Source organism: Eretmochelys imbricata, chromosome 8, assembly GCF_965152235.1.
Source record: "Eretmochelys imbricata isolate rEreImb1 chromosome 8, rEreImb1.hap1, whole genome shotgun sequence".
In the NCBI taxonomy this organism is placed as follows: Eukaryota; Metazoa; Chordata; order Testudines; family Cheloniidae; genus Eretmochelys; species Eretmochelys imbricata.
In genome coordinates, this window is record NC_135579.1 from 66,493,417 (window position 1) to 66,520,484 (window position 27,068).

At 43.0% G+C, this 27,068-nt stretch overlaps 1 protein-coding gene across 7 annotated transcripts in view; it reads right to left on the bottom strand.

Annotated features, from left to right (window-relative positions):
• Window positions 1-27,068, bottom strand: part of GPSM2 (G protein signaling modulator 2) — a 58,524-nt gene that overhangs the window by 22,633 nt on the left and 8,823 nt on the right. For 6 of the 7 annotated variants that reach the window (XM_077824887.1, XM_077824888.1, XM_077824882.1 and 3 more), the window contains one exon: window positions 19,902-20,012. The exons of the other annotated variant lie outside the window; for it this stretch is intronic. In XM_077824887.1, coding sequence (XP_077681013.1) covers window positions 19,902-19,914 — 13 coding nt within the window. In that variant the 5' untranslated portion in view covers window positions 19,915-20,012. The remainder of the gene's footprint in view (window positions 1-19,901; window positions 20,013-27,068) is intronic. 7 annotated transcript variants of the gene reach the window in all.

Consider the following 27,068-nt stretch of genomic DNA (forward strand, 5'->3'; position numbering starts at 1 on the left):
GTTTCTCTGAATACTAGAAACCTACAAATGCACATTAAAAACGCTCTACGTTTGTTTGGAACAAGGTTTCCTTATCACAAAGCAAGCATTAAGTTTACTACTATTACATTATATAAACTGGTGCTGGTAACGAATGTAGAATGTTCTACACAAAGTCAGGAGAGAAAAATCCTCTCAATATCTAAAACCAAAAATTTGTATATTGGGCTAGGTCTCAGCCAATCAGGGCTGTCCTTAGGATTTATGGGGCCCTACGCAGTATTATTAAACCGGTGCCCTTATGCCCGATGGCAGTCCAGGCTTGCAGCCCAGGGCGGGGGAGGGACGAGGCAGGAAAGGATACCGAGACGCCCAGCCAGCCTCACGGCAGCGGAGACACTCAGTTCTCCGCAGAGACCCCTGTACCCTCTCCCTCATGCAGAATGCGCGGCGTTGGCGCATTTGGCTCTGTGAATATGGCCCATGCCTAAGGAGACTGCAGTGCACACTGGGTGTGCGGGAGCCGACCCGCTCTTACCTGCGGTCATGGGCAGTCGGTGAAGCTGCTGCTTGGGGAGGCTCCCATACACCTGCTCCGTCCCAGGCCCCGTCCCACTCCACCCAGGGCCCTCCCTCTCCCCACTGTCTCCTTCCTCTTTTCCCTCCCACACCCTGCTCACCCCCTTCCAGCCAAATCCCTGAACCAAAATGAAGCAAAATGACATTTGGAAGAAACACACTTCTGCAATTTCTTTCTAAAGAAAATAAAGCATGTTTTCCATTGCATGCCAGATGGTGAAGACTGGATATGCAGAAGGTACCTAATTAAAAAGCACTAAACTGGGAAATAAAAAATGTCAGTCACAAGTTTTTTGATATGCCCTGAAGTTTGTCAGAGATTTAGTTGCAAAAACTTTGTAGGAAGGGCAAGTCAGCTGTCTTGCTGAATACAACATTAAATATTATGGAATACATGATGCAGCTCTTCTCTGTTTTACATTCTCTTAATCAGTATTTCTAAACTGATTTTACATTTTAAATGTACTCTTAAGCCTTCATAAAGTTATCATTCCAGATTACTACATATTTAACTCACTGAAACAAAGATGTTATTTTAAATTAATCAGTCACAGAGGTTTAATGTGTTTATAACAATGTTCATTGGTTTTAGAAAAAGGGAACACTAATTTACTTTGTGTGACCTCCATAACAGACATGTTTATGAAATTTCACCAATTTTGAAAAATGTGTTTCCAAAGATTTTAGGCATAACAAAGGATTTTATATCTCACTAGGTATCGATTTTGTTGGAGGGTTCTCTTAAAACTAGTTCATCAGCTAGTCAGAAGTAAAGAAAGGGAAACACTTTGTCCAGCTATCTAGAAGGAAAGGATGTTGTCCCTTTAAGGGCTCTCTTCAACTGGAGAAAGGGATGGACAGAAAGGACAAGACGACTTTGGAAGCAAGTTTTTTGTACTATAGTAATTAAAATGAAAATGTGTATTTTAGATAAGGGTGGTCTTTTGAAGGATTTCTTTAAAAAACTATTTTTCTGAAGAGCCAAGCATTTAAGGCTAAAGATGTTTGTGCATCTAAAAATCTATGCAAGGATGTTTTAGAGATGTGATTTTATAATCTTCACCAACTCACTAATGAAATATTTTTAAATCAAATTTTAAATTAAGGTCCTGTAGACTAACATGTTCTGAGTAAATATTACAGTAATGCACAACTGTTTTTGTCAGTAAATTCAGAAACTAACAGTATGTACCTGAAAAAAGAAAAAGGAGTATTTGTGGCACCTTAGAGACTAACCAATTTATTTGAGCATAAGCTTTCGTGAGCTACAGCTCACTTCATCGGATGCATACTGTGGAAACTGCAGAAGACATTATATACACAGAGACCATGAAACAATACCTCCTCCCACCCCACTCTCCTGGTGGTAATAGCTTATCTAAAGTGATCACTCTCCTTACAATGTGTATGATAATCAAGGTGGGCCATTTCCAGCATAAATCCAAGTTTAACCAGAACGTCGGGGGGGGGGGGGGGGTGTGGGAAGGAAAAAACAAGGGGAAATAGGCTACCTTGCATAATGACTTAGCCACTCCCAGTCTCTATTTAAGCCTAAATTAATAGTATCCAATTTGCAAATGAATTCCAATTCAGCAGTTTCTTGCTGGAGTCTGGATTTGAAGTTTTTTTGTTGTAAAATAGCGACTTTCATGTCTGTAATCGCGTGACCAGAGAGATTGAAGTGTTCTCTGACTGGTTTATGAATGTTATAATTCTTGACATCTGATGTGTGTCCATTTACTCTTTTACGTAGAGACTGTCCAGTTTGACCAATGTACATGGCAGAGGGGCATTGCTGGCACATGATGGCATATATCACATTGGTGCATGTGCAGGTGAACGAGCCTCTGATAGTGTGGCGATGTGATTAGGCCCTGTGATGGTGTCCCCTGAATAGATATGTGGGCACAGTTGGCAACGGGCTTTGTTGCAACGATAGGTTCCTGGGTTAGTGGTTCTGTTGCGTGGTATGTGGTTGCTGGTGAGTATTTGCTTCAGGTTGGGGGGCTGTCTGTAGGCAAGGACTGGCCTGTCTCCCAAGATTTGAGAGAGTGCTGGGTCATCCTTCAGGATAGGTTGTAGATCCTTAATAATGCGTTGGAGGGGTTTTAGTTGGGGGCTGAAGGTGACGGCTAGTGGCGTTCTGTTATTTTCTTTGTTAGGCCTGTCCTCTAGTAGGTGACTTCTGGGAACTCTTCTGGCTCTGTCAATCTGTTTCTTCACTTCCACAGGTGGGTATTGTAGTTGTAAGAATGCTTGATAGAGATCTTGTAGGTGTCTGTCTCTGTCTGAGGGGTTGGAGCAAATGCGGTTATATCACAGAGCTTGGCTGTAGATGATGGATCGTGTGGTGTGGTCAGGGTGAAAGCTGGAGGCATGTAGGTAGGAATAGCGGTCAGTAGGTTTCCGGTATAGGGTGGTGTTTATGTGACCATTGTTTATTAGCACTGTAGTGTTCAGGAAGTGGATCTCTTGTGTGGACTGGACCAGGCTGAGGTTGATGGTGGGATGGCAATTGTTGAAATCATGGTGAAATTCCTCAAGGGCTTCTTTTCCATGGGTCCAGATGATGAAGATGTCATCAATATAGCACAAGTAGAGTAGGGGCGTTAGGGGACGAGAGCTGAGGAAGCGTTGTTCTAAATCAGCCATAAAAATGTTGACATGCTGTGGGGCCATGCGGGTACCCATAGCAGTGCCGCTGATCTGAAGGTATACATTGTCCCCAAATGTAAAATAGTTATGGGTAAGGACAAAGTCACAAAGTTCAGCCACCAGGTTAGCTGTGACATTATCAGGGATAGTGTTCTTGACGGCTTGTAGTCCATCTTTATGTGGAATGTTGGTGTAGAGGGCTTCTACATCCATAGTGGCCAGGATGGTGTTATCAGGAAGATCACCGATGGATTGTAGTTTCCTCAGGAAGTCAGTGGTGTCTCGAAGGTGGCTGGGAGTGCTGGTAGCGCAGGGCCTGAGGAGGGAGTCTACATAGCCAGACAATCTCAGGCATTGGCACCCTGACAGCAGGATTGTCTGGCTATGTAGACTCCCTCCTCAGTATGCATCCAATGAAGTGAGCTGTAGCTCATGAAAGCTTATGCTCAAATAAATTGGTTAGTCTCTAAGGTGCCACAAGTCCTCCTTTTCTTTTTGCGAATACAGACTAATACGGCTGTTACTCTGAAACCTTTCTCTCAGAAGAATATAACAGATGAGGCAGCGTGTTTTCTCTTCTCATTTATGCCTCCTGCCACTACTATAGCACAAATAAACAAAAACAAACAAACAAACAAGTCCCTCTTTAGAGCTCAGAAGTCTAAGTTTGCTTAGAAAATGTAACAATTTGAAGTGAAGAGAAGCGGATTTGTTCAACATGGAATAAGGATTTTTAAAATATCCTGATTATACTGAAACCTATTTCCACATCAATATTGCTACCATGCAGAATGTGCTCTGAAGAGATAAAGAAGTGTTAGCTTTTTTTATACAGACTGATTTTCTAGAGATTTATGATATTTTGGCCTTATATAAAACCTTAAGGACTCTAAAATGCTTTACAAAGGTTATAAAAGTTCCAATATTTAGGTGAGCTAAAAAATTCTACAGTACTGTCAAAAGTATCAGCTGACATTTGGTTTGGGCAAAATATAAACTGATGGTTTCAATTTTAATAGATTTATGGTTTACAGTAGCTAAGAAATGAAAAAGGATCCAGTTTAACACGTGCTCGCTCATCTGATGTATGCTAGTAGTTAGTCAGTGGAACTACAATAACTTCCCCAGTTGAGGTTCTGCCCCAAAAAGACGATATGTTTAATTTTAAAGTTAGATACCATAATTGCCTGCAAAATGTCATGCCTTTTTTTTTAAAAAAACAGTTAACAGAGAAACATTTAAATTAACTATTGAACAAGTACATTCACTACTTTTTCTAACGTTTTAGGTACAATATTTTCCGACTCACTTCAATGGTACTTGCCATTAGATGGCCTTGTAATGTCAATACAACTCTATGGAAACTAAACGGCACTGTAAAGAACAAAGTGAATCAAATACCCGACAAACAGACAACAACAACAGTATGTATTTCAATTAAGGTTGTTTTACTCAGAAGAAGCAGTCAGATACTTGGAAGATGTTTCACTAATGTGAGCCAAGAATGTGAATAGTTACAGATATTTTCTGCATTGTTTACAATATAGCACTGCTATCAATTTATAAAGTAGTACAAAGTGAAGTTGCAACAAGAGTACATTTTGAGCTTAGGCCATGCACAAAGCAGCTTTGTTAGGAGAGCTGCAATAATCAAAAACGCCCTCCTTGTGCATTCAATCTTATAAACTGCTGAATTGTTAGTAATTACACATGAACATTTTCTACTGTTCCTCAAAAGACCCATACCTAAGCAAGGATGTCAGGATTCTCCATCTAAAGTAGTATAACCGCATTATTTTCAAAAGTATAGACATTTATATAAGCATTAAAAAAGGTAATATGCTAACAAATTCCAAAAATAAAATAGAATTCCATACTTTGGAAAAAAAATCTGACAAACTGAAGTCTTATTCTGGGAAACCACTCACTAAAATATACCCATAACTTCTAAAAATTGTTCTTTAACTTGGTTTACAAAGTAAATACAACAGCTACTCAACACCAAACTGCCTTTCATCCCCAAAACTATCTTTCAGAATCTAATAATTGCTTATTCTCAGCATAACATTTTAAATGCAATTAAAACATTTTCTATTAGTGTTCCTTTCCATCACTAGGACAACCAGTTATAACTCTTCATCCGATGTTCTCTATTTTTTAGTATTCTGCACAACTGCAACATCATGCATTTCTAGGCTAAAAGGAAAACTCTTTGGCCTCTGAGTTATTTAAAAAGGAGTACTTGTGGCACCTTAGAGACTAACAAATTTGAGCATAAACTTTTGTGAGCTACAGCTCACTTCAGAGCTTATGCTCAAATAAATTTGTTAGTCTCTAAGGTGCCACAAGTACTCCTTTTCTTTTTGTGAATACAGACTAACACGGCTGCTACTCTGAAACCTGAATTATTTAAAGTTTTTATTGGGTAGGACACTGACCTAATTAAACGTCAAAACTAGATCTGAGGAAATTAGTACGCAGTACTATAAAAGCTCAAAAATATTAGATAACATTTTACCTAATCTGGGAGGAGAGTTTAAGCATGGAAATTGCATACAGCAGCTAGTACAGTTTATTATATGTTCACACCCTAGTGACATAGAAAACATTTAACACTCAGGCAAATCTCCAGTACAATGAGAATTAATACGTCAAAACACTGAAAAGCAAAATCACTAACACTGGCAATTAAAAATATCCCCCAACACCAACAGCTATTTCACTGGCATTACTAAAGTGCAGATAGATATCAAGGCAAAACACTGAGCTGAAGAACAGTTAATGTAACTTTTATATTATGAAACACTGATTAAGGAATTAGTAGGTAACAAAACATTTTATAAAATCTGAGCAGGAACAAAGTATTTTGAAAGCTCCGCTGGATTGCTTTTCAGGAGAACCAGAGTAGTGTAGGCCATAAGTAAAATGAGTTAACTAAATTGTACTGTACCTGGTAGTCTTTGACATTCCACAACTTAAGCAGAGTGACATAATAGACATACTTAACTTTTGTAATTAAATACAACCTATGCCTGGTAGCCGGCAAAGATGAAGAAGAAAAAAGGTATGTCAACCATGGAGTTCTTCCCAGGCCCAACTTTCCAGACTGGATATCCATAACCCACAGTACTTTTATGTTTTGAGAAGTTGAAGAACTGCTATTTGTTCCACAGAGCCATCTTCTTTCAATTTATTGCACAGTGTACGTGTTAAACGTTGTTTGGGAAAAGCCAGAAATGATTATGTACAGTATGTCATACCATCAGCAACAAAAGATTTAAGATTTAACACACTTCATTGGGTAATCTTAACTAATCCTATCCCAAGAGGTTCTCTCCGGGCACCTCATGTTAACTGACACATCCAATTAACTTGACGTGTAGAAAATATGGTGCTCCTCAGTACTAAGACTTACACAATCACCTAAGTTTCTTTAGATTTTAGCTTGCAATGGTCTTTGTACTAGAGTTTCATATTCTTGAGAAATAAGCTATGTGTACTGCTTGACTTCAGTTCTATAAACTGAAATCTAGCTATCACTACCTTCACAGTAAATGAACATTTAGCTTGGATACTGTGATGTATTCGGGAACTATGCATTAAAGCCACAGAAAAAGGCACGAAGAGGCCTGAGGCATACAAGGGAGATAGTTTAAGAAAATGTGATATAAAACAGAAAAACCATTTAAAATATTTTTTCCTCTGCTGTCATACATCCAAGTAATTTTACACTACACAGGTTCCTTAGCAAATAAAATATTGTTTGATGAAACATCACTTCATCAAGAAACAAAATACAAACTTTTGACTTTTTTTTAGTATGTACCAAGTGAAAGAAAACGGTTATTAATCTTTCTGTAAGCGTTGTTCTTTGAGATGTGTTGCACATGTCCATTCCACTGTAGATGTGTGCCCTGAGTACAGTTGCTGGAAATTTTTCCCTCAGTGGTACCGTCAAGTCAGCTCTGGCACCCTACTTTTTGGGCATCACCGAGTAAGAGCATCTCAAATGGAGTTTTGGCATCGGGGGAATCTCCACAGGTTCCAAAAGGGCCACTGCATTGGAATAGGTAAGTGACCACTAGGCCAAGTGCGCCATGGTACTCCTGTGCCAGGGACCATGGTGGGGTAGGGATGCATGGCAGAGTCTACTCCTCGGATGAGAAGAATACAACCCAATTTCCGACTCCGAAAACAAGCCTTCTTCCGGGGACCGTGGAGGTGAGACTCCCACTGGTGCTGGAGATTACTGCCGGGGCGGGGAGGCATGCATCAGGGCCAGGCATGCATCTGGGGCCCAGAACCGGATGGCAGCTGGGTGCTACATGATCCCTCCTGCCCGCAGGCCCCGGCACTGCCGACTCTGGTACTGCCAGCGACGGCAGTACTAAGAGGGCCACCAGGTCTCTGGCCACAGCGAATGGCTCCAGAGTGGACAGAACCACAACAATGCTGATGCCACACTGTCCCTCCAGTGCACACGGTTCAGCACTGCCTGCATAGGGGGTTGAAGTCAACGGTGTGACCTGCAATGCCGAGGCAGAGGAGTGGCCTGACTTAGGTTGCACTGCAAGCTGCTCCCCATTCTTGGACTTCTTTGATGTTGGGGAATGACCCATCTCGGTCAGCTGCTCCTTGTATCTCTTTCTCGGCACTAAGGATGGCGAATGGTGCCAGGACTCCAATACAGTGGGAGGAGCACTCTGCATCAAAGCTGATGTGCTCGGTGCTGAGTTCAACCAGCTTGGTAAAACCACCATTTTCATCAATAGAAACTTTAGCCTGGACTCCAAATCTTTCTTCATATGAAATTTAAACTTGCTGCAGATCCGACAGCGATCCCGGATGTGAGCCTCATCAAAGCACTTTAGACAGCTAGAGTGCAGGTCACTCAAAGGCATAGCCTTGTTGCAGGAGGCACAGGGCTTGAAGCCTGGTTACTGAGGCATGCCTCGGCACCAGGAACAGACGAAACTCCGCTAACTGATGGAGAAGCGCCAATTATGCTATCTAAACTAAAAAACTGTTACTAACCTTTTCGTAACTGTTCTTCGAGATGTGTTGCACATGTTCATTCCGCTGTAGGTGTGTGTGCACCCGTGCACGGCTGCCGGAAATTTTTCCTCTAGTGGTATCCATCAGGTCAGCTCTGGAGCCCCCTGCTGCCACATGCTCATAGCGCCAGTATAAGGGGCTATGCTGAGCCTGCACTCCTCATTTTCTTCTTACTGACCACTCCAAGAGTGGGGCCGTCGGGTGGGTCTTGGAATGGACATGTGCAATACATCTCAAAGAACAACAGTTATGGAAATGTTAGTTAACCGTTTCTTTTTGTTGGAGTGTTTGCCCATGTCCATTTCATTGTAGGTAACTCACAAGCAGTTGCGTTGGAGGTGGGCTCGGAGATCAAGGACAAGCCAACTGTAGTACTGCGCGGCCAAAGTGTGAATCATCTCTGGCCTGCTGAGCGATGGCATAATGTGTCGAGAACGTGTGTACTGAAGACCAGGTGGTGGCTCGACAGATGTCTTGAATCGGAACTTGAGACAGAAAAGCTGCAGAACAGGCCTGAGATCTTGTGGAATGAGCGGTCAGGTTTGGTGGAGGGGAAGTCCCTGCCAGGTCATAACACGCTCGGATCATGATGTGATCCAAGACAAAATCCTCTGTGCAGATACAGGGAGGCCTTTCATCCTTTCTGCTATTGCTATGAAGAGCTGAGGCAATCTACAGAATAGCTTAGTCCTTTCAATGTAGAATGCCAAAGCGCACCTCGTCCAAAGATTGCAGGCACTGCTCTCCTCTGTTCACATGAGTCGCCGAGTAAAAGACTGGGAAAAAGACTGGTTGGTTACAGTGGAACTGGGACACCACTTTCAGAAGAAATTTTGGATGTGGATGTAGCTGGACCTTATTTTTAAAGAAAATATGTGTATGGAAGCTCTGCGGTGAGGGCCCAAATCTCTGACTCTCTCCTGGCCAATGTAATGACCACCAGAAAGGCAACCTCCCAAAAGAGCTGTAATAATGAGCACGTTGCTAGTGGCTCGAAGTACGAGTTTGTCAGCTTTGAGATGATAAGGTTCAAATCCCAGGGAGAAAATGGGTCTCTTACTTGGGGAAATGCCTTCTCCAGGCCTTTCAGAAAACAGCTTACCTTCTCATGAGAAGAAAGGGACTTATTGTCAACTTTGGGATGGAACGCGGAGATAGCCATCAGATGAACCTTGATTGAAGACAGGGAAAGGCCTTGGTCTTTCAAGGATAAAAGAACATCTTCTGTATTTTCCGCAGTATGCATCCGATGAAGTGAGCTGTAGCTCACGAAAGCTTATGCTCAAATAAATTGGTTAGTCTCTAAGGTGCCACAAGTACTCCTTTTCTTTTTGCAAATACAGACTAACATGGCTGTTACTCTGAAACCTGTCAAGGATAAAAGGTAATCCAAAACTATTTGCACGGATGTGCACTCCGGTGGAACTCCTTGCTGTGATGACTGCACAGAAAATCACTTCCATTTTTCCCAGTAAGTTATCCTCGTGGAGGGCTTCCTGCTGCCCAACAGAACTTTATGCACTTGTTTGGAGCAAGCTAGTTCCTCAGGATTTAGCCATAAAGATTCCAGGCCTTTAGATGCAATGCGCTGAGGTTTGGATGAAGCAGTGACCCGCATGGGTGCCAGGTTTGTATAATTTTTGTTGGTGCCCAGAACTGGTCCAAGCAGAGCTATCCTGTTGATAGGACAGACCGGGGCAACCGCCTTAGGCCCCATGCTTTGGAGGGCCCCGCACTTCAGGGGGACACAGGATCCAGGGCAGCCCGGGGAGCTGGGGGGAGGGGGGGTCTGGCACCACCAGCAGCGAGCGACCTGGTCTCAGCCCGCCCCGCTTTGCCTGCATTGCTTGGGGGAGGAGGTGGAAGCCATAAAGAGGCGGAAGCGGGGGCAGGGTGGAGCAGGGGCGGGAAGGCCAAGCCCCTCTGCTAACCTTCCAGGCCACCCTGGCCTCTGTGTCCCCCTGAAGCACAGCGCCCCCCAAAGCACAGGACCCAGGGTGGTTGCCCCGGTCCGTCCTATGTATGGGACAGCTCTGAAAATATAAGCCCAAAAACTTTGGTGGAGCTGGGCCCACGTTCTTGAATACTGATGGAGCATGGACACCACGGACCCATATAACTCACTGCCTATAGTGGCCCGTAGTCTTGTGTGATCAGGCCTGGGAATAACTAGAGACTGTTCAGAGGCTCCATGGACAGCCAAAGTAGCAGGGAGTACCAATGTTTCCTGGGCCCCGGTGGAGCTATTAGGATGACCCAAGCTTGGTCCTGCTTGATCTTCATCAGAACCTTGTGAATCAACGGGATGGGTGGAAAAACGTACAGTAGGTGATTCGACCATAACAGGAGAAAAGTGCTGATGAGAGACCCTTGACTGTGGCCCCTCAGGGAGCAGAACTGCTGACACTTCCTGTTGGTACAGGTGGCAAACAGGTCTATGTGGGGAACTACCCACCTGTAGAAAATATCCCTCGTGACATCCGGGCGGAGAGAGCACTCGTGGTGAGCTGAAAAGGACCTGCTCAGGTGATCTGCAAGAAGATTTTGCACCCCTGGAACGTAAGACACTTCGAGGCCTATCGAATTTGCTATGGATAATTCCCAGACAGATTGCCTCTTGACAGAGTTCCTCCATCTGTTGATATAGAACATGGCTGAGGTATTGCCCATAAAAACAGAGATCATGGTGTTTGTGATGTGAGGCAAGAATGCCTGGCAAGCCAGGTGAACAGCCCTCAGTTTCCGGATATCGATAGAGCGTGAACTCCTCTCGAGACCACAGACCAAATCCTAGCACTGAGAGGTCAGTGACCAGATGTGCTGATGGTCAGGGCCTCGCAAAAGGTACCCCCGCACAGACCGTATTGCAGTCTAACCACCACGTTACCGAGTCCAGAACTTGCAGAGGTATCGGGAGAACCCTGTCCAGGTGGTGCCTGGACGGGGAATAGACAGAGGCTAACCAAGCTTGGAGAGGTGGACAGAGTCTCAGACTTGCATGTCTAACCATGTAGGTACACGATGCATGTGTCCGAGGAGGCTTAAACAAACTTGAACTGTCGTGATCAGCTGTGACTGCAGGGAGCTTATTTGGGATGAAATCTCCCAGAAGTGGTCCTTGGGTAGAAGAGCTTTTGCTTGTAGGGAGTTAAGAACTGCCCCTATAAATTCTATGTGTTGCACGGTATGAGGGTCGACTTCTGGATGTTTATTAGTAGACCCAAGGACTGAAAGGTCATTTGTATCAAAGCAATGTCCAGCTCGACCTACACTTGGGACCGACCTTTGATCGGCCAGTCGTTGAGTTATGGGAAGACTTGGACCCCTTTTTTTCTCAGAAAAGCTAACTACCACTGCCATGCATTTGGTGAATACTCTTGGAGCCATGGACTTTCCAAAAGGCAGGGATGCAAATTGGTAATGGGCCTGGTTCATCACAAACCTTTGGTACCTCCTTTGGCCCTGGAATATCAATTCATGGAAATAGGCATCTTTCAAGTCGAGGGCAGCATACCAATCCCTGAATCCAGTGGACAGGATGATTGAGGCCAAGGAGACCATGCATATGGTTGAGTCCATACAGGTCTAGGAAGGGCCTGAGACCTGCCTTAGCCTTGGGTATAAGAAAATACCGGGATAGTACCCTCTTCCCCTTAGATGTAGTGGAACCTCTTCCACGGCTCCCATCCGAAGGGGGATTGAACCTCTTGTTGCAGAAAAAGCTCGTGAGAAGGATCCCTGAAGAGGAACAGGGTAGGGGGTGGGAAGGTGGGTTAGAAACAAACTGGAGGGTATATCTGGATTCCACAGAGCTTAGAACCCAGCAGTCCGAAGTAATGTGTTCCCAGGCTTAGAGTAAATGGGAAAGGCAGTTGGAAAAGACAGGGTTGACTGGATCCTGGAGGAGGGGGGTTGGTAGTCCATCGTCAAGTGCCTTGTCAAAACAAATATCTCAAGATGCCAGGTTGGCTCGGAGCCACCTGAGAAGGTCCCATGGAGGATGAGGGCGGAGGTGGTCTGTGCCCAAACCCTCCGTTTCTCCTCCTCCTCTGATACTGCCTGGGCAGTTGGGAGTAATAACACCCATACTGCTGAGGTCTACAGGACCTTCTTGACTGGGCGGGCATATGCAGACCCAGCAATTTCAGTGGCGCCCTAGAATCTTTAAGGCCATGTAGCCTCACATCCGTTAGTTCAGAAAAGAGAGGATCCCTCAAAGGGCAGGTCTTGGATTGTCTGTTGCATGTCCTGAGGAAAACCTGACCATTGCAACCATGAAGCTCAACATATAGTGACAGCCGTGGCCATTTATCTAGCCGCAGAATCCAGGGCTACCTGCAACAAAGTCCTCACCACTGTCTTGCCCTCCTCCACGAGGGCCAAGAACCCCTATCATCCTGGGGAAATTTGCCCAGAAATTTGTCCATTGACCCCCCACATATTAAAATCGTAGCAAGACAACATGGCTTGCTGGTTCACTATTTGGAACTGCAATTCTCCTATAGAATAAGCCTTTCTCCCCAGGAGGTCTAATTTTTTAGGGTCTTTTGCCTTAGGCGTCAGTCCTGCCTGGCCTTGACAGTCTCTCTCTCTCTCTCTCTCTGGCAGCCACCATTACGAGGGACCCTGGGGGAGGGTGAGAAAATAAGAACTCACAGAAAGTCCTTGGCTGGTACAAAATATTTTAGCTCAGTCCACTTGGCCATGTATGGGAAAGGCCACCCTAGAGGGACCTCCCGTCCCTAAGATGTGCAGGAAGCAGTCAATAGTTTCCCTTACTTCCTCTGCCTGGATATTTAGGTTGGACGCCACCCGCTTTAATAAGTCCTGGTGGGCCTTATAATCATCCCATACTGGGAACAACTCCTTCGCCAACAGCGCTTCATCAGGCAAGGAGGAGGAGGAGGAGGAAGCATGCAGTGCTAGCGCAATGTCCACCCCTCCCTCTGCCAGAGGGGTCTGCTCCTGCTGTCCAGCGCCAGGTTCGGCTCCGTGGTCGGTACCAGGCTTCTCCCCACAGTTGGTACTGGGTTCCAGTGTATCTCAATACTGTACTTGCAGCCCCACCCCTACAAATTACGGTGCCCTACACAGCCGAAGCTCCCCACTCCGCAGAGGGTCTGGGCTGTGCGCAAGGCCTGCAGAGGCAGGAGCTGTGGGGGGCCGCTTTGGGGATTAGCGGAGGACGGCGCCCGCTCCGCTCCCCTCGCCCCAGCCGTGTGTCTTGGGGGGAGAGGACTTGGGGGAAGGGGTCCACGCCCCCGGCACTCACTGACACAGCAGAGAGCCAGCAGAATGGAGTGGGCTAGGGCTGGGTTGCTCTGCTTCCTGCCGCCGCTGGTGAGTGCGGGGATCGGCCTGACCCCTGCTGCGAGCGTCAGCCCCCCGGCTAGAGGAACCACTAGAGCAGGGGTTCTCAAACTGGGGGTTGGGACCGCGAGGCTATTACACAGGGGGTCGCGAGCTGTCAGCCTCCACCCCAAACCCCGCTTTGCCTCTAGCATTTATAATGGTGTTAAACATATTTTAAAGTGTTTTTAATTTATGGGGGAGGGGGGTCGCACTCAGGGGCTTGCTATGTGAAAGGGGTCACCAGTACAAAAGTTTGAGAACCACTGCACTACAGAGTCTTGCTGAAGCAAGGAGGGAAGTTCCAACAGCCGTCATGGGCGATAAGAAGAAACTGAGGAGTGTGGGCTCAGCATGTCCCCACCCCTTATCCCGGCACTACGAGTGTGCAGCACCAGAGGGTGCCAGAGCCAACCCGATGGATACCACTGGGGGAAAATTTCCAGCAGCTGTGCACAGGGCACACTCACACACCTACAATGGAAAGGTCATGTGCAAGCACTCAAAGAACTATTTATACGTTCACTATATATACACACACAATATGAAGAAAAGAAGAAACCACAAAGACCACTGAGAACAGCTTGCCGAAGCAAGGAGAGCAGTTCCAGCAACTGTCCTGGGTGGTAAGAAGAACCTGAGGGGCGCAGGGTTGGTCAGACCCTTTATACTGGAACTATGAGCACACAGCACAATGGGGCGCCAGAGCTGAGCTGACAGGTACCACTAAGGGAAAATTTTCTTGCGACTGTGCTCAGGGCATGCACACACCTATAGTGGAATGGACATGTGCAACCACTCAAAGAAGAATTATTCTTACCATGCAAAAGATAAGAAATGCTGAAGTTCTCTTTTTGGTTAAAGTTCATCAAAACGCAAGAGCAGTGAATAGCTTATTGAAATACACTAAAAATAATCTAGAATTTTTGTTAGATTTCAGTTCAGCTCTGTCAGTTATGGTTAGGGCCCTACCAAACTAATGGTCCATTTTGGTTAATTTCACGGTCATAAGATTTTTAAAATAGTAAATTTCATGATTTCAGCTATTTAAATGTAAAATTTCACACAGTGTTGTAATTTTAGGGGTCCTGACCCCAAAAGGAGTTATGGGGAAGTCACAAGATTATTGTACGGGGGGCTGTGGTGCTGCTACTCTTACTTCTGCACTGCTGCAGAAGCTACCTTCAGAGCTGGGCAGCTGGAGAGCAGCGGCTGCTGACCAGGAGCCCAGCTCTGAAGGCCAAGCCGCTGCCAGCAGCAATGCAGAAGTAAGGATGGCATGGAATGGTATTGCCACCCTTATTTCTGCACTGCTGTCTGGAGAGCTGAGCCCTCAGTCAGCAGCCACCACTCTCCAGCCACCCAGTTTTGAAGGCAGCAGAGCAGAAGTAAGGGTGGTATGCTATGGCATTGCTGCTCTTACTTCTGAGCTGCTGATGGCGGGGCACTGCCTTCAAAGCTGGGTGCCTTGCCAACAGCTGCTGCTCTCCGGCTGCCCAGCTCCAAAGGTAGCACAGAAATAAGGGTGGAAATACCACAATCCCCCGTAAAATAACCTTGTGAGCCCTGCAACTCCCTTTTGGGTCAGGACCCCCAGTTTGAGAAACTCTGGTCTCCCCTGTGAAATAGGTATGGTATAGGGTAAAAGCACGCAATAGACCAGATTTCACAGGGGGAGACCAGATTTCATGGTCAGTGACACGTTTTTCATGGCGGTGAATTTGGTAGGGCCCTAGTTATGGTAAGTGAGGATAGGGAACTATAAAAGTTTCAATTAAAGGGGAAAAACCACAGGAAACTAAAGATTAAAAAAAAAAACTACCACCACAAGCATAGCTATATTGAGTCATATATTATAAGTCCAGAAGGGGCCTCTGTGATAGAATCTGACCGCCTGTACAATGCAGGCAATAGGATTTCCATGAATTAATTCCTGGTAGAAGTAGAACATATCTTCTTAGAAAAACTTCCAATCTTGGTTTAAAAATTGCCAGTGATGGAGAATCCACCACAACTCTTGGTAAATTGTTCCAATAGTTAATTACCCTCCCTGTTAAAAATGTGCACCTTATTTCCAGTCTGAATTGGTCTTATATAAACAGTCTATTGATTTATAAAAGCTATTTTTAGGAACCAGTGGATGCCAAAAAATCTAAGAACTACTTTCCCTTTGGATCACTCTCTTATTGACTTATTTCAAGTTTGGGGTCTAGCTTAATTGTGAGAAAGGAAGGAAGAGAAGGAAGTACGTGTCTCAGACTAACTGCAGATGCCTGCACTGACCAATTTTTCCATATTTTTAGTCATACCATATTATAGATCGCTACCCAGCTCTCAGATTTTGCCAATGTAGTTTTGGACAAACAGGCTGATTACAGACTTCTGCTCTGGGTCTAAAATCTGGTAATTAAAAAAGGAATTACACATAACCTTCAAAGTTAGTGACAGGAACAGCCTGAGCTACTGAACACACACTATTCTCAGTTTCAAAAACATCCCCTTTTTTGGAATGCTCTCAAATCAGGTTTAAATTACTGCTGCTAACATGGATAAATTGTAAGCACGCAGACAAGATGAGGTTGGGTTATCAAATTTTTAGGAAGTAATTAAATAGTTACAAGAAAGTAATTTCATATTCTTCCTGTCTGTTATATTGTCTAACTTGAATTACTTCATTATTCACTAACCAAGTGCATAACAAAGGATGCATTGAAGCAGTAGAGACCAAGAGAGAACAAGCTTCATTCATTTGTGTAATTCTAGGGAAATTCTGTTCCAGCTAAACAGGATAATGCTCTTTAAGTTGTTTTTGTGGAAATATTCACACAAGTGCTTCATTTTGTTATTCTACTTATTCGCCTGGTCCTGCTTTTCTCCCAAAGGTTTTTGTTCTGTATAAATTCTCATTTGTAAAACTACCTTACCCTCATTTGTCACTCAAAGTAATTCATCTCATCCGGCTCCTTTTTAAAAATCATCTTTTTTCTTAACCTTCTCCTTTGAATTTTCTCTACTACTAATAAAATAACACACCCCCCCCACTATTTGGAATCTTTGCTTTAAACTTTTACTTTAACTGTAGTCTGCAAACAGTGAAGCTGCAGAAAACTGTTATAAGGAAACAGAAGTTAGAAGAACAAAACAAGACCAGAAGTCATACCTGCGTCCAGAAATACTATCAACCAAAACTCAACCTGTTCATTCCTGTGAATGGGATTTCTGAAGGCTCCTGATCAGATTTATACTACTACTAAATACACACACAAGTTTGTTGTGAAACTGCTACACAGAACATCTGACACAAAACCAGACACAAAAAAATTAAAAATGTAAGAAAGGTAATCTCCATCAAAAGCACAAACGTTATACTAACACAAAAGTGTTATACACCACACACCACCTTAACTCTGTCCCTTAACCTTCCTTTCCACACACATCCCTTTACTGGACTAGTGCCTCCCAGCAATGTATGTGTTAACTAGCATGTTGTAAAATTGTAGTTTTAACAAGGCAAACTGTACCTTAGTACATGCTAGCTGGCTGAGTTGAAGCCTGATGGGAGTCTCAGTTTCAACTTGACCACCAGTACAGGGGTGGCCAAACTTACTGGCCCTCTGAGCTGCATACGACAATCTTCAGAAGTTCGACAGACGGGGCGCACCTGCTGGGGCTTGGAGCTTCAGCCCCGCAGGAGGTGCCTACCGAGGCTTGGGGCTTCAGCCTCGCTCCTGCTGAAACTCCCAGCCCTGGCAGGCACACCCTGCAAGGTTGAAGGCCCTATCCCACTACCCCACTGCAAGGCAGAAGTCCCGAGCTCCCTCCTAGTCTGGCTGGCATGGGGAGCTCTGTGTGCCACACTTTAACTGTAAAAGAGCCACGTTGGGCTCATGAGCCACAGTTTGGCCACCCCTGACCTAGTACATGCTAGAGTACAGCTTGCCTTGTTTATACTAGAACTTTATAAACATGCTTACATCAAGTTAAAAAAAAAAAATCCTACTCAAGATAACCCCTTAGTTGTGGGATGTTTGGTGCACTAATTTAGTGTTCTGTGGTGGAGGTAGTTTGCCAGTAGTTGCTCCAAGGAGCATTTGCTGGTGGTCTCTAGAGAGCTGGGCAGTCACTGGTGTTGGCATCATCCTTATTTCCAGCCAGTGAATAGCAATAGAAGACAACCCAAAATATGTTTCTCCATGTAGGCAATTGATGTAGCTGCCACAGAGATATTGTCTGACTATAGAGTGCGAAAAGTGATGGCCCACACAATCAAAAACAGATCCACAATCATATCTCTGTACTAAAATGTGGGCCCCGCCATTCAAATTGTTTGAGAACCCTTGATATAGGAATCTCTTTGGAAAGGGAATTCTGCTCAAGAGACAAAAGGCAAGAGAGATCACCTTCTGCATATACAAATACTGACACACAAATAATAGATGACCTGAACATAAAGTTATGGGGGGGGGGGAGGTTTTTTTTTTAAACCTTCTAAATTCTACACTCTACAATTAACTGACTCAAGAACTAAACTCTAAACTACAGCCATTTAAATAAAAAAGCCTCAGATCAGTTCAATATCTCAATCTTACTTATGAGCTTTTTCTTTATACTAGTTCCTTGGAAATTAAAAATGTGTAGCTATTACCTCACCAAAACCAACCACCTTTTAGGATAATTGCCACAACCATCCTTAGGCACAGAGTAATCTGACCATTATTTAAGAACCATCATGATTAAATACAATTTTCACCCTCTGCTGTCACAGAAGGGTGGGGTGGGGTATTCCAGAATTGCACTGGGAGAACCAACTGCATCAGTGCAGTTGTCAGGTCCCTGATTGGCATCTACACTAGCACTACTCCTGTGTAGCATGGTACAGTGGCAGACAACATTGCTATTAGCCTTGCTGAAGGGGCACCACAGAACAGATAATACAGGTTCTGGGAAGAAAAGGTGTGATCATGCTGACCTGCCACCACCCGACAGCAAGAGCACTAAGTATTTCTATAGTCCTTCACCTTTAATGTGCTTTATAACCAAATTTCAACATCTACACGAGCAAGGTGAATATCCTCATTTAATGAAGATAGAATTTGCCTCAATAACAGCATATCAAACAAGTTTACCTTTAACAGATTTTAAGTGTTTAGTATGTCAAATTATATCAAGATATAGCAACTTCACCTCCAAGCCAACATTCCTCCTTTACACATTTACACCTTTAAGCACTGTCATCCAGATTTATGCAAGAAGTACCTCTCAGGCACACCCTCCCTAGCTCATATAGTCAGTAGATTGTGAAAATACGCATAGTTTGTGGGGGTGCTGGGGGTACGGTCAAGGGGGTACAGCAAGATAACACAATACAGCAGAAGACTGTCAAATACTGTGGACCATTTCAGGAAATTAACTGGAAGTCAATGAAGGGAGGTACACATGAATTACACTACTGGGATTATGCTCCACTTCCTTCTTAGAACATAACAAAAAGTCACATCAAATTGGCATGTTAAACCCTCATAAACACTGCAATATTTTTGTAGTAAATCACATACACCAGTTCATTTGGCAATAGCACACAATTCCAGTACAGTGACAGGTTTCAGAGTAGCAGCCCTGTTAGTCTGTATTCGCAAAAAGAAAAGGAGTACTTGTGGCACCATAGCGACTAACCAATTTATTTGAGCATAAGCTTAAGCGAGCTCAGAGCACAGCTATGGAAGGTATAAAAAGTGGAACTTCTTGAAAGAACAGTACCAAACTTACAGAAGTGTGGAATGACAGGTTTTTTTAAATTATTTTCTCATCTTACACAATTCTTGGGTTCAGCACCAGAAGAGACACTGTCAAGTCAAATCTGAACCAAATTTTAGGTTTTGCAAAATAAGCTTGACAAAACCTAAGACCATTAGAAACGTTTCTAATGGAAAGTTCCCGCATCCAGTGGAAATATTTTCCATCAAAGTTTGCACTGTACTAATGTAAGTGGGGGTGGGGGGGAGGAAATGAAATCAACTAGGCAACTGACTGACTAGTCTATTTTCACTGTTCAAGCCAAAAAAAGAGCAAAACTTTTCAACAGTAAGAAGTAAATGGTATTTTAAAATTTCTTTCAGTTTTAAGGTACAGTGCCACTAGTAACACAGGTTAAGAAACGGGTTCCTGTTGAAATGATGTTTAACGTTGCTATTTCTCTTTAAAAAGAACAGTACTGAACATTCACATAAGGTTTCTATTGTTAATATAGTACTTAAAGCTTTATCCAAAACAGTACATAGTCTTACCTGTAGCGAACATGAAAGGAATGATCTTCACGCATGCTTATCAAAACATTACTTTCCTCCATTGAATTGCATTATCAGTAGAGAAAAGTGTTCTGCAGGCAGGACAAGTACCTTAATATGGAAAATTGTTGTCAGCACATTATCCCAGTTACTATATTAACAAGTTAGAGTTAATACATCCTAAGCTCCTGCTGAAATACTCTTCTTTCTTAATAAGTAAAAGAGAGCAGTGCCAAACACAGCTTTCCATAAACATGTCCCGAGTTCTTGTGTCTGTGGCCCTTTCAGTTCCATTCAGCTGCATTTCTGCAAAGGGAACACAAGATGCTTGGCTTGAAGTCTCATTTTCAAAGAACTCATAACCACCTTGGGCTGATGCAAAACGCAAAGCTATCCCTGCCGAGTGCTAAATCTTATCAATCACTTAAAGTGAGAGAGGCAAAGTGTTTCACTGTAACCATGGGAATTTTTGCATGCAAGCAGCTGAAAAAAAAGAAGTGTCAACAGAAATCAGTACTCTGTGTTCAGCTAGATTTTGAATCAGCTATCATTGTGTTGCTAGTCTTTTGTCCTGGGTATAATTCCAAGTGACAAGTTTACAGGATAAATATATATGGGTTTGGTTTTAATATAGCATCTTTCATGTCAATATGATTTACATATAAACATGCACTTGTGAATTACATGGCTATGCATTCCAGCAAGAGATTTTAGAGATGTCAGAACATGACAGCAAAACTCAAGCATTTTATACAGTCACCAGAACACCAAGAGGAAATTCTGAAGCTCTAATTCAATCTACCTTTATTTAATTCATAGATTTAGTCTTGGACCCACATTTTCCACATAGCATCCTCCCTTTGCTCTACTCCAAATTTTTTCTCATTTCTGCTTCCAGCATCAACCACTTCTATACCCTGCAATTCCAACATAATGCTTCCATTTGCCTCCAACAGTGCTTTTTCCCCTACCCAGGCCTGCCAAGACTTCCTCTCTGGCCAGCACCCCATAACCAAAGTATCAACCCTCTTCTAGTAAAACAGTTCTTTCACCCTTCCATGCAACTGGTTACAACTGCCTCACTCTCAATAAGTGGGTGTGAATTTTTTTTAATAATACTTGGGTGTGACACACACACACATTTCAAGATTCAATTGCAGTCTTCATGGATTGGGAAGGACTTAAGTTACGACCTACATATTAGAAGTGCCAAAAAAGCTCTGCCCTACTAATGCAACAATATGATTAAAGATTTTGAATGCACAGGAATGAGGGAGTTATAGCTTCCACGGAAGTGGTAACTGAAACCTCTCAACCTACAGTGTATGCACACTACGCTTTTGTATAATGGCATAAAAATTAAAGTGATTAACAAAGTTACAAGCAATGCATAAGGGGCCAATTTATAGTTCCTGTGATTTCCCACAACTGTAAATTATCTAATTTTTACATTTATGTCTGAATCATAGCATTTTGTGTACTGAAGCTTTGAAAGAGAGGCAGAAGTAAACTAGAAATCAGTGCATTTTTGAACATACATCAATGATCACATATTCCAATAAACACAATTTTGTGTTCATAATGCAGTCTAAATGTATAAAGGAAAAACAAAAGAAACCCTAGAAACTCAAAGGATATGTTTGCACTGCACATGAAGCCCAGGTCTGCAGGACCCGGGGTTGTGGACTCTGTTTCCAAGCCCATGCTTGTACTGCATTATAAACGTTGGTTTACAATTACTGGACCCAGGTCTCACATCTACACTGCACTACGCAAACCTTCTGACTCGGGTTTGTGGCTTGACCTGCGTCCACACTGCAAAATAACAGGGCTTGGACCAGAGTGTCAGCAGGACTTGGGCTCTGACCTGCGCCGCCCGTGGCAGGGTGCTAGGACCTGGGCCTTGAGTGCTTGCTGACCCAAGTTAGACCGATTTGTGTGTGCATGGAAGGGGGGCTTGGGTTCAAACCTTGAGTCAGAGCCCAGGCTTGGTGTGCAGTGTAAATATACCCTTAGATGCTCATATGGGTTTAGATTTTCTAGGATGATTTAGAGAATGTGGCATTTGTTGCCATGGGAAAAATTTCATTTTTGGGGTTCGTCTACACAGAAGAAAAAATAATGTGGCAGCAAGTCTTAGAGCCTAGGTCAACTGACTCAGGTTCATGGTGCAAGCTAAAAATAACAAACAGTCTCAGAGTCCAGGCTCCAGCCCGAGCCTCTACACTGCTATTTTTAGTCCCACAGTGCGAGCCCAAATCAGTTGACCCAGGCTCTGAGACTTGCTCCTGGTGTGTGGTTCTGGGGGCGGGAGGGGCAGAGAAGTATTTGTTCTTTCACGCATTTTGTAGGTGAACCGTTAGAGAACTGTATCTTGCTATTCAATATTAAAATAATAATTAAAAATAATAATAGAAAAGTGGATATTGTGATCTGTATTTTCAACTAAAACCTCTTCAAGCATGACAATGACACCTGTCTTCACCAAGGAATAGGTCCATGGTAAGTATGAAGTTTAAAAAGAAGTCACTTGAGTTTAACTCTTCCATGACTTCAAACAAAACTACACTCACAAAATGTGTGAAAGAGTGCCTTTACTGATGAAAGCCTTATTGGAAATTAAAATACAAAACAAAAAAAAGCCACACATACAAGTCAAACAAAGGTTTACCATATTTCCACTACACCAACCTTGCACATAAAGTCATATCTGGGATGGAATAAATGAATGAGGGTTTAGCTCAATGGATATTTTTTCATAAAGTTTTAAAGCACCTGAAAAATTAGGATTAGTATGGAATTTCTTCCTGAACAAAGATTATGATATAGCTAGTTCAATGCTTCAACAAAATGTTTATTATATAATCCTAACTATACATATACAATGATGGGGGTCTAAATTAGCTGTTACCACTCAAGAAAGATCTTGGAGTTACTGTGGATAGTTCTCTGAAATCATCCACTCAATGTGCAGCGGCAGTCCAAAAAGCGAACAGAATGTTGGGAATCATCAAAAAAAGGATAGATAAGACAGAAAATAACATATTGCCTTTATATAAATCCATGGTATTCCCACACCTTGAATACTGCATGCAGATGTGGTCGCCCCATCTCAAAAAAGATATATTGGAATTGGAAAAGGTTCAGAAAAGGGCAACAAAAATTATTAGGGGTATAGAACGCCTTCCGTATGAGGAGAGATTAATAAGACTGGGAGTTTTCAGCTTGGAAAAGAGGCAACTAAGGGGGGATATGATAGAGGTCTATAAAATCATAAGCGGTGTTAGAGAAAGTAAATAAGGAAGTGTTATTTACTCCTTCTCATAATACAAGAACAAGGGGCCACCAAATGAAATTAATAGGTAGCAGGTTCAAAAACAAACAAGTATTTTTTCACGCAACGCATTGTCAACCTCTGGAACTCCTTGCCAAAGGGTGTTGTGAAGCCCAATACTATAATAGGGTTCAAAAGGGAGCTAGAAAGATTCATGGAAGATAGGACCATCAATGGCTATTAGCCAGGATGGGCAGTGATGGTGTCCCTAGCCTCTGTTTGCCAGAAGCTGGGATTGGGTAACAGGGCATGGATCACTTGACAATAACCTGTCTGTTCATTAATTTGCCATTGGTCACTGTCAGAGGACAGGATACTGGGCTTGATGGACCTTTGGTCTGACCCAGTATGGTGGTTCTTATGTTCTATAATCAAGTGTAGCAGCCAGTATGTGCTCCACAACAAAAAGAACAATGTCTTACCAACCTTTCTTATTGAGAGAGAATGCTGATCTGATGCCAGTTATTCCCTAAGGATCACAAGATCTTTAACTTCTACCTGGGCAGTCAATTGAAACAAGAAGTTACTTCAATTGAACCTGTCACTGGAGGATGGGAACTCTCCTGGAGGATCACCTCTGCCTCCTCAGCACTATACTGAAACTTAAGTATTGGGCATAGAAGCTTGGGGCTTGCTTGGTGCGAGGTAGGTATAAGTATTGCCCTATGGATAATGAGGAGAAAAATAGGGCTTCATTTTCAGAGGCACTGAACACCTCCAGCTTCCATTTACTTCAAATGACTTGTGTGTATTAGCAACTCTGAAAAAAATCAGACTCCAACTGATTTGGGTGAGGTTATAAGGCAAGTCCAAGGAAAAGCAAGAAAGAAGATCCAAGTCTTCTGACTACCAATCCTCCACTTTAACCAGTAGTACATACTACATTCTCTGAGAACCGTATAACAATAGATGCAGCTCTTTCCCAAAAGCCTGCTAAGTTATAAACTGACCTGGTTGTCAAGATCTTCCAGACTCGAGTTTCTGATGCTATACAGCATCTTCTACCACAAAGATTTAGTTGCCCAGGCTAGGAGACAGTACAAACTTATATGACTAAAGTAGACATCTCCGTGAAATTTTCAGTAAACTGTGGATTCTAACAGATCTCTTCAGGTCTGAGATATTCTTTGGATAGAACAACAGATTGATATAGCTGGTGTAGACAGTATGCAGTAATAGAGGTACTTACCTAAAATATACATCAAGAGAAAACCAAAAATGCTTATTTTAAAAGGAGATACTAGCTAATTGGGATCAATTGCATTTATTCTAACTATACAGAAGAACAATTTCCACACAATTTTTAGTGGAATGATTCAGCAGATATGATTATTATGAAATTAATTTATTAGCAGAATATGGAAGACCAACAGTCATAAGATGATGGAACGATGGAAATGTTTGTTTAAAATATTTCAGTGTAATGATCACTTAAATCAAGACCGTTTTCTTCAAAGCAAAAAAATTATTTAAGTACAGAAATTTTCCCTCTAGAAATGTAATATTTGGGTTGTAACAATGGAGAGAAAAGAGAAAGGGCAGGCTTGAAGCAGATAATCTAAAAACGGATCTTTGGCAAGCACTGTCGAATTTAAAGTTAGATAAAACCATACCAAATAGAGTAATAAAATATACTGACAGTTTTCTTTCTTCAATCTAGATGTTAGCATAGGCCCAGATTTTCAGACCTGTGCACACACAAAATTCCACATAATATGGGCCATGGTGTGAATAACAAAGAGCAGAACTAGAAGAAGCTTGATTTTGGCTTTTAATTCAATTTCAAAGTATTTTTAATAAGTTCACCTGAATTAATAAGTCATATCCCAATACATGAAGCAGACAATGGGCTCACTAAACCAAAGGCATAGTGCAGTACATTTGAAGCATCATCACATTGAGTGTAATATAAATATTTGTATAGTAACTAACGGAAAAATAATATCCACTATTCATTCTTCATTTCTGATATTCCATGACTGGGACTCAAACAGCTGTTAATAATGTGTTGGGAAAACACAGATTTTCTGAACCATTAACATAGAATGGCACATGGTGGTTAGACATGACTCAGTTATTTATGATGGTGTTGCAGCTGTGTCGGTCCCAGAATGAGAGAGAGAGAGAAAGTGGGTGAGAATATCTTTTATTAAATCAACTTCTGTTGGTGAAATGGACAAGCTTTTGAAATTCTCCGTTGAACTCAAAAACTCATTTCTTTCATCAACAGAAGCTGGTCTAATAAGATATTAGCTTTGACAGAGACAAGGTGGGTGAGGTAGATACAATTCTGCACAGCTTTATGGATTCCAGGTAAAAGAAAACACCACACTAAGAAAGGAAATATGATTTCTCCTGGAATTTTCATTTCTATAAATTTCTCTGCACCAGTTTAAGAGTTCCAGGTTTGCTCTCCTCAGCTGGTAGGTTGAGAGAGAATAAGAGAGGTACTTTTACTAACGATCTGATCCTTTTGGGATTTAAATTGGGACAGTGTTGATTTGAAGTCTAATGATTCTTTTTGGTTTGTTGTTTATAATAATCATCTTCCCTATCTCTTGGCTTAATTCCACATGGAGCAGGTCCTCAACGAATCAATTCTGAAGCACTTTGAGGAGAGGAAAGTGATCAGGAACTGTCAGCATGGATTCACCAAGGGCAAGTCATGCCTGACTAATCTAATTGCCTTCTATGATGAGATAGCTGGCTCTGTGGATGAGGGGAAAGCAGTGGACATGTTGTTCCTTGACTTTAGCAAAGCTTTTGACACCGTCTCCCACAGTATTCTTGCCAGCAAGTTAAAGTATTTACTGGATGAATGGACTATAAAGGTGGACAGAAAGTTGGCTAGATTGTCGGGCTCAATGGGTAGTGATCAATAGCTCCATTTCTAGTTGGCAGCCGGTATCAAGTGGAATGCCCCAAGGGTTGGTTCTCGAGCCGGTTTTGTTCAATATCTTCATAAATGATCTGGAGGATGGAGTGGATTGCACCCTCAGCAAGTTTGCAGATGACACTAAACAGGGAGGAGAGGTAGATACGCTGGAGGGTAGGGATAGGATACATAGGGACCTAGACAAATTAGAGGATTGGGCCAAAAGAAATCTGATGAGGTTCAACAAGGACAAGTGCAGAGTCCTGCACTTAGGACAGAAGAATCCCATGCACCGCTACAGACTAGGGACCGAATGGCTAGGCAGCAGTTCTGCAGAAAAGGACCTAGGGGTGACAGTGGACAAGAAGCTGGGTATGAGTCAACAGTGTGCCCTTGTTGCCAAGAAGGCCAATAGCATTTTGGGATGTATAAGTAGGGGCATTGCCAGCAGATCGAGGGACGTGATCGTTCCCCTCTATCTGACATTGGTGAGGCCTCATCTGGAGTACTTGTCCAGTTTTGGGCCCCACACTACAAGAAGGATGTGGAAAAATTGGAAAGAGTCCATCAGAGGGCAACAAAAATGATTAGGGGACTGGAATACATGACTTATGAGGAGAGGCTGAGGGAACTGGGATTGTTTAGTCTGAGGAAGAGAAGAATGAGGGGGGATTTGATAGCTGCTTTCAACTACCTGAAATGGGGTTCCAAAGAGGATGAATCTAGACTGTTCTCAGTGGTAGCAACTGACAGAACAAGGAGTAATGGTCTCAAGTTGCAGTGGGGGAGATTTAGGTTGGATACTAGGAAAAACTTTTTCACTAGGAGGGTGGTGAAACACTGGAATGCATTACCTAGGGAGGTGGTGGAATCTCCTTCCTTTGAGGTTTTTAAGGTCAGGCTTGACAAAGCCCTGGCTGGGATGATTTAGTTGGGGATTGGTCCTGCTTTGAGCAGG